Raw genomic sequence first — 8,409 nt, 5'->3', positions numbered from 1 at the left:
GCCAGCTGGTGCAGCTCCCTGTTTTGTGGTGGCTTTAAGGTGCTGCTTGCATCTTACAAAGCATCAAGGCCATGCACCGCTTGCACCGGTTCTCCTCTCCCCTCCTGCCGGGCTGGACAGAGGCAACCGAGGACGCTTGGTTCTACTCCATGCTTGCCTTGGCTTGCTCTCCCTGCTCCATGATTGAACACGTCCTCTGCGCTGCAGCCACCTCCTCCTGGATCCTGCTCTTCCTCCAGCCAAAAGCCAGGCTGGAGGGAGGCACCGAGTCCTGGGGTGTCTGCCCTTGCTCCTCACCTCAAATGCTCCTCAGGCAGTGAGATGAAAGTGGTTATTGTGGTGTTCCCCCTCATCTCCCTCACCTGTCTGGGATAGTGCAGGTGATGGCAAGTTCTCCCTGCACGCTTCAGGGATCTCTGGAAAGGATTTGGCCTTGTCCAGCAAACAAGGATCTGTGATGTGTCTTGGGAAAGGAAATTTGGTGATGGAAACCTGTTGGGGAGAGGAGACCCTCTGTGTAGGGGGCCAGACCCCATCCTGTTCTGAAGCCAGACATCAGGGATAGGTCACCGTCGCTGACTGCCCTGGGTGACTGATCCGCGCCATTCCAGGTCAGCAGAAACGCTGCTCCACCGATGTCGAGAACACCCCGACGCCAATCCAGCACCCAGTCCCCGTGCTGGGCCGATGCCCCGGCAGAAGCACGCAGGACCCCGGGGCTGCTGGCTGTTGGGGGCACCCTCCCCCTTGCACCAGCTCCCAGCGGCTGCACCGTTCCTTCAGTCCGTCGTGGTTTCAATAAGTGACTTGCCAGTGGCTTGGTAGGGACCAGCCTTTGCTTCGCCCTTCCGAGGAATCGTTAGTGGAAGTGGCCCGTGAACTCCCCCGCTGGTGGGGAGGGTTGGAAACGTGACCCTGGTGGTACCGGTGCTCCAGGGTTCCCTGACAGCGGGCCGGGGAGGCTGGGCTGTGGGGGCAGTGGCACCGGGCCGGCTTCCCACACCCAGGCAGCACCCTGGAGACCCACTCCAGGGACCCGGGAGCAGCCGGGGGGGGCCCGCATCCGCTTCCCCGGGACGGCAAAGGGCACCTGGGCCGATCCAGGATCTGGGGGGCGGGGGGTTTTCCACCTCTCAGGACGGCCCGGGGAGCCCTTTCCCTGCCCTCCTGCCCCCACGACCGCCACCTCCCGTGGGTCAGAGCACCGGCAGCTGCCAGGGACCCCACGATCCCCCCCGACACCCGGAGCCCACGGGTGCCGCAGCCCCGAGGCTGAGCGGGGACCCCTGCCCTGGAGCAGGGGGGTGCGGAGAGCTGGGGTGGGGTGGGCCGAGCCCCGGCCGCGGCCCCCTCCTCCTCCTCTCCCTCCCCCTCCTCCTCCTCCTCCTCTTCCCAGGTCAGCCCCAAAAATAGCCCTCCGGTAACTCCCCCCCGCCGCTATTGTCATCGCGGCGGCGGCGTCACTCCTTCCACTGCGCTGAGGTCAGGCGCTATTAGCATACCGCGCCCCCTCGGCCAATGAGGGCCGCCGCGCCGATGACGCCTCCCCGGGCTGCCCTATTTAAGGGCGACGCGGGGCCGGCGGCGTAGACGGAGTCGAGCCGATCACGGCGCTGCAGTGAGCGCGATCGCCCCGCTGCCGCCCGGGAGCCCAGCATGAGCCAGAGCCAGCGCCGCGGCGGCCCGCGGGCCGACATGGTGCCCGAGATCGCCGCCGCCGTGGGCTTCGTCTCCAGCCTGTTGCGGACGCGGGGCTGCGTCAGCGAGCAGCAGCTGCAGGTCTTCAGCGGGGCGCTGCGGGAGGCGCTCGCAGGTGAGGCGCGGGCCGGGGAAGAGATCAGCTTCGTGGGGAGGAAAGTCCGGGGTGAAAGCCCACTCGTGTCCGTCCTCTTCCTCTCCCCCTCGGGGCCGGGCGCCCACTGGTGTCCTTCCCCGGTGCCCCCCTGTGTTGCTCCCAGGACCCGGTGTCCCTCCCTGGGTGCCCACCTGCATCCTCTTGGGTTGGGCACCCATCTGTGTCCTTCCCTGACACCCAGCTGTGTCCTCCTTGATGCTGGATGCCTATTTGTGCCCTTGCCTGGTGCCCACCTGTGTGCCACTGGGGACTGGCAGGCATCTCTGTGCCTCCCTGGGCACCCACCTGTGTTTCTGTGGGGTCCTGGGCAAACAGCTGCCTCAGCCCTGAAAGTGAGCAGATCCCCTGCCTAGTCTGTTGAGGGTTTTGTGCAGCCCATCTGCTTGAAGCCCTCCTTGCTGGGGCTTGATATAGATGATCCAAAGCTAGTCTGTGTGCCCTATCCCCTGGCAAGAAGTGCGGAGCTCTGTCCGTGGGGTTTGGCACTCCCCTCCCCATGAGTGTGTCTGAGGCTCAGCACTAACAGGGTGGTTCAAGGGTCTCCTCCCAGCCTTGTGTTATCAGCCCTAAGAAGGGATGGTTTGTTTGCTGCTGCGCTGAGATAAGGGCTAGCAATGTGCCCCTGAACTTAGAGAATGACCTGGATGTTACTCCCTGACTCTGGTGTTTTGTTGTCGGTGATACGGTATCTACCCCGGCCACCCCAGTGGTCGGGGCAAGAAGGTGTTGGGGTCCTGCCACCGCAGCCCCTGTGGCACCATCCTGCCTGGGGTTTCTAGGACCCAAAGAGCTGTGCTCCTGTGCCTTGGAGCAAGCGGCGGCTGAATAGTTGTGCACTCGGCTCTGGAGCCTCTGTCTGACGGAGGCAGCCTAAGGAGGACTCAGTTTCCTCTGTCTGCAGTGAGGTGTGGGACCCCCTCGGGACTGCAGCAGGACACAGACCTCCTCACAGCTGCTGCATGCCTGCTCACCGCTCTTCCCTTCTCGCTTCCCTTGTAGAGCACTACAAACATCACTGGTTTCCCGAGAAACCGTTCAAAGGCTCTGGGTATCGCTGCATCCGGATCAATCACAAAATGGACCCCATTATCAGCAAGGCAGCTAGCCAGATCGGACTCAGCCTACCACAGCTCTACCAGCTCCTGCCCAGCGAGCTCACGCTCTGGGTGGACCCCTACGAGGTCTCATACCGCATTGGTGAGGACGGCTCCATCTGTGTCTTATATGAAGCGACTGCCTCGAAACCTGTGAGCTCCTATGGGATGCTTACCTGTAAGAACCAGATGATGTTAGGTCGCACCAGTCCTTCCAAAAACTACATCATGACTGTCTCCAGCTAAATACTCCTCTTGTCCTTACGCTGCCAAGACACAGGCTACTGTATACCTCACCTGAGGATCTATTTTTAAGATGAAGAGCTATTTATATTTTTTAAAAAAATCCAAGAAAATCCAAAATTAAAATATTGGGCACCGCTTTGAACAGAAGTGGTGTTTTAGGTGCCTTTTTAAAGCTGTTGCAAGCTTATGAGTTTTTATTATGAAGCTGATACCTACCTAATTAGTGTTGGATGGCAATTTTGGGCTGGCTTGCTCACTTGGGCGGCTTGGAATGGAGGAAGAGCCAGGCTGGGAAGTGTGGCGTGGTGGTGGGGGAGGTGTCTGTCACCTTCTCACCATCCTGGTACCCAACAGTATTGCAATACTTGGTGATACAGCAATACTGTTGGAGAAGGGATGAAGGAGTTGCTGTCTTTCCTCCACTAACTTCTTCACTCCCCAGCTGGGTCTGATCTCTCTGGGGCTTGGATATAGTGTTTGGGGGAACCTTGCCTCAGGGCTGGGTGATGCTGGGGACCCTGGGATCCCTCTCCTTTGCTCTCGCACATCTCCTCTGGACACACTTTGTGAGTGTCGCAGCTCTGCTCTGCCCCACTTCCAACACAGAGCAAGGGGGAGCATGGCCTTTCTCCAACCCCTCCATCTCTCCTGTCTGTTGCTGGACTGAAAGGGCCACGTAGGTATCTGTGTCCTGTGAAATGGAGCAAGGCAGAGATGCTCTGGGGGTCAGGCTGTGCGGAGAAGGTCCCCGAGATGAATATTGCAGTTACAGTGGTGGCACTGGAGTACTGTTTGTTCCTGGTGCTCCCCAGTACCTGGCTATTGCCCACTGCTCGCTGCACAGTACCCTGAGAAGGGTACTGCAGGCCCTGAAACCAGCACTGAACAGCTGTGAATTACAAAGCCTTTCTACTATGTGTGGCTTAGACATCAGCCCACGACCTGCTCTTGTGTGGCCTCTCTGTGCTCCAAGAGTAGAGTCTGGCCCCTTGCTTGCAAAAGTTGCCTAATCCAACGCTGATGACTTGCCATGTCACTTCTCCAGAAGAGCTGAAGCAACTCTCCTTATGCTGCAGAGGTTGGTGTGTGAGAACCGCCTTTGCCCTATCTCTTAAAATCGGAAGTACTGGGGGTCTCTTCCCCCTGTGTGTGGGATGCTCAGATGCTTTGGTGTCCTAATGTTGCTTTGAAAGTCACAGCACTTCTTCCCTCTCTTCCTCCTCTGGGTGATCAGCATGTGGCTGTCCCTGGGAGCTGTCTCCACTGAAACCTTGGTTAAGGGGCATCATTTGGTTCTGATCTCTTGGTACATAACTGTTTTGCACAATTAATGCCTGGTCCTGTGCTCTGTCTATTCAAGCAAAACTCCTCTTGGAGTCCCAGTGGTACTTGTATTCAGGGAGACTTTGCCCAAGTGTTTTTCAGGATTTGGCCCTTAAATTGCTCTGGCTAACTACAGATGGGGTGGGAGCTGAAAGTGTGCCCCAAGAACTTTACCTACTGGTTGGGAATGAGCCTTTTCCAGGATGTTGTATGTCCATTGCCTCTTTACTAACCAGCTGGTGCTCCTCCAGTGGTCCTGGGAGAAGTGATTGAAAAAGCAGGGCATTGACACAGTCATTTGTAATGAAACTTTCCCAGACTTGTCTCTCAGCACACTTTTTTTTTTACCTTCCTCTTTTCTGACCTGGCAGCTGACTGGCATAACCAGAGTTGTTCTTGCCCAGCCTTTGATGAATCAAGTTCTCAGACATTTGTGCAATATATTTCCAAATCTTGGGTGCTCTGGGAGAAGAAGGAAGCCTCCCATCTGCCACAGTTCTTGGCTTTTTTAATATAGTAAAAAAAAAAAAAATTTAGCACAGCTCCCCAACTCTGACTACTAATGTGGAAAAGTAAGTTCAGATTTTTGTAAGCTTCAAATCATGAATTCCAGAACTGGAAAACCAGCCTCAATTCTTAGATCCTTTTAAAATGTCAAGTGGTGAGTTATTTGTCCTTGAACAGTAATAGCAGACTGTGGCTCTGAAGTTGCATCACTTCCCTCTGCATGACTTGAATTTCTCACATCGGCACAGCAGAAGTTGAAATGAAGCACTAGGGCTTTTCCCTTGGTGAACTTGTGCAATAGGTGACCTCACCAAGAGGGGAGTACTTGGGAACTTCCAAAAAGCAAATTCCCTTTTCAAGGAAAAGGGATCTTGGTGCTTTTTGGAGTCCTCACTTAGCCTGCTTACGTGGAAAGCCCATGATGAGAACTGCATCCAGGATGAGCACTGTTTGCTTTGCTGGACTCCTTAGCTGGATGTGGAGTTTCCTGAAGGCTGGTACTTCCTTGGGTTGTAATTTGTCATGATCAAAGCAGACTTAAGATTTACCCCCCTGCTTTTACTCTGTTCCTTCCCTCTTACCAGAAAAGTTTTTCAGGAACAACAGCCCACACCAAAGGAATACACTATAATTGCTCTTAACATGGCCCCACTTCCAGAACCAAAATAGCCATGTCTCATTCTTTTTGTCCCTGGTGTGGAGGAGTCTGATGTTAAAGGTGTCTGTTTTTAGCTTCAAAACCAACCAAACTTGGGTATAATCCATTTCTCTCTTGTAGCTGGTTACATGTAAAAGCTGTGAATTAGTGTGCTCTGTTGCCTTCTGCCTACAAGCCTGATACTCAACTGCAGAGCTGAATGGTGTGTATTTTAAGACAGTGTATTTGAGGGGTTTCTTGTAATTTTTTTAACAAGCTGGACTGTTGAACGGGACCTGCTTTTTGTATTTGGTGAAAATGGTAGAAAGTTTGTAAGCTACACTTGGAGGAGGGAGTGGATGGTTACTAATTGTATAGTAGGGTTTTTATATACAGAGTGTACAGATCCTTTGACAGACGTATGCTTTTGTTACTTTAATAAAAATGTAGCAGTATAAATGAGCCTTGTTTTCTTGCTGGGAACTGTTGTATACTTGCAAAGAGGGTGAGGGTTGGGATTGCAGCCTAAATCCCACACTGCGAATGCCGTGGGCTTGATTAAAGTGTGGATGACTGTTAATACCCAACTGTGTCAAGGAGGAGGTTTAGAAAAAAGCTGCTTAGTCAACATGCTGGTTCTAAACCTGACCCTCCAAACCCAAGGAATTAAGGCTGGGAATGGGTCTGATGACTAATGCGGGGCTGTGGGTGTCCTGCCCTCTCCTTCCCCATGCTGGCTACTGGGTTCTGGCTTGGGCAGCGGGGGATTTATTCAGTGCAGGATTGTAGAAATCCTGTGTCCTGCCAGGGCATGAACGTGTTACGTAGTCGACTGCCAGATCTCTTACCCAACCCTAGGAATGGCATAAACAAAGTCTTGGAAAGAAGTGATTAATGATCTGAGCCAGGCACAGGGGCAGTTCCTGGTTAAGCCTCTCTGCCTCCACTGACCTTCCAGGGGTGACTGAACCAGCGGAGGAGGAAGGGTGAGAGATCATGGGATTGAAATGTTCAGGTATGTGGAGGATGCTCTGGGCCTGTCATGATAAAGGCAGCCAGGGTTGATTCACTGGAGATCCTGTTTTGGCTCTCAAGAGACTGGTGACTGCAGCATGGAGCAGTAACCCTGTTCCCTGAGGTGGGGATGTCCAGCTCATGTTTAACCCCCATCTGCACTCATCTTCAACCTGACTTGATTTAAGGATCTTAGCTTAATCATCTTGTGCTGGTTTCAGTCCAAAACTCCATTTTTACGGAGTTCAGGAGGGCTTGAGTTGCAGCCTGCCAGGGTCCTTGCGACCCACCCCAGCCTGCTCCCTGTGCTGGTGCCTTCCTGGAGCGGTGATGCCAAGGAGGGGGGCACAGGCCTGGTCCCACTGGCGCAAAGCTGCTTCCTCCCCTCCTGCTTCTATCATAACATGCCACCTCTCAGAGGAAAAAAAATTTGTGGGCTGATGCTGGTGCTCTGTCAAGCCACTCCTTTTTGAACTCATCCCTTCATTAGTTTCCATAAACACACCCAAATTGCTGCTGCTTGTGAAACAGGGCTGTGCAGGAATGGGTGTCCCATTCAGTTGCTGATTAGCTCAGGAGTCATCTGGGTTCAAAGGCTTGGTGAAGTCAGATGATGGCGGCCTTCCTCCCTCTGGCTTGTCCAGATCAGTGTGGTCCATCTAGACCTGCGTGCTATGGCCCATTTTCAGGCTGGCATAGTCTGTGCCACGGCCAGCCTGGTGTGGTCCTGCGTGCCGTGGCCTGTGGCTGGTGTTTGGGCCAGCAAGCAGAGCCAAGATCATCTAAAAATTGAGTTGCTCGTAGCCAAGATAAAAATACAGCTCTTACGCCATGGAGTGTTTAGCGAGGAGTCAACGCTACCCGCACCGCAACCAGATCCCCCTGCCAGCCTTTTAATAGGTGACTCATCTGCTATTTTTATTTCGCTTGTCACTTTTTTTTCTGGTAGGATCGTGGTATCTGGTGTACAAGCTGGGTTAGCCTGGGAGTGCATCTTTATCTGTCGTGTGTGTCCCCCGCCCCCCCCCCCCAGCACGTTTTCTCATTGCGAGATCCCCGAGCACATCACAGGATCTGCTCAGAGGCACAGGAGGAAGGGAATGTGGAGGCACAGCCGGAATAGGCACCAGGGACCTGCCAGCATGCTTGAAGCAGCTCTGAAAAATATTGAAAGCAACTAAAACCACGCTTATCCACCACTGCCCACCTCCTACCTGTTGAAATCTGGACTTGTTTTCTGCCAAGCCTTTTGCTGGGTTGTTGTTGGGATTTTTTAATTCAGGCTGGGCAGGGAAGTGTCCGATTCAAGGAGCCTGGGTCAAATGTTGTCCTCTGTAATCAGAGATCGGTGTGTTGCATAAATGAGCATTTGCCTTTGACGTGTCCTCGGTGAGAGCCCAGCCCTTTGCCCGGCAGACCTGCCTGCACACTTGCCTGCTTCCCGGCAGGAGAGATGAGCTCTGCTGGCACGGTGGGTTCTGGGACTTAAACCCAGAGAGTGTCCCTATGCGCGTGATACCCACCTAGAAACAACTTATCCCCTGCAAAAACCCTGCTGCAGGGAAGAAGGGTGGTGCTGGCTCTCAGGGGAAAATGCTCTCCTCCTGTCCCAGCAGTCTGGAAAGGCATTTAATGCCTATTTAGAGTAAAAAGGCAGGTGGGCTTTAATGTGCTGTCCCCTGCACCAATGCGTTGTCCCCCTGCTATCGGTGCAAGGCTTCCCGGCTGTGTGC

General features: G+C 54.1%; 1 protein-coding gene across 1 annotated transcript; it reads left to right on the top strand.

Moving 5' to 3' along the window:
- Window positions 1–1,603: 1,603 nt before the first annotated feature.
- On the top strand, window positions 1,604–6,115 carry BTG2 (BTG anti-proliferation factor 2). The gene is made up of 2 exons (XM_075521601.1): window positions 1,604–1,813; window positions 2,855–6,115. The coding sequence occupies exons 1-2, from the start codon at window positions 1,657–1,659 to the stop codon at window positions 3,193–3,195; spliced, it is 498 nt and encodes a 165-aa protein (XP_075377716.1). The 5' UTR covers window positions 1,604–1,656; the 3' UTR covers window positions 3,196–6,115.
- The last annotated feature ends 2,294 nt before the right edge of the window (window positions 6,116–8,409 follow it).

This window comes from Mycteria americana, chromosome 20, assembly GCF_035582795.1.
Source record: "Mycteria americana isolate JAX WOST 10 ecotype Jacksonville Zoo and Gardens chromosome 20, USCA_MyAme_1.0, whole genome shotgun sequence".
Classification (NCBI taxonomy): Eukaryota; Metazoa; Chordata; class Aves; order Ciconiiformes; family Ciconiidae; genus Mycteria; species Mycteria americana.
Note: the sequence above shows the minus strand (reverse complement) of the source record. Positions and strands in the feature narration are given on the sequence as shown.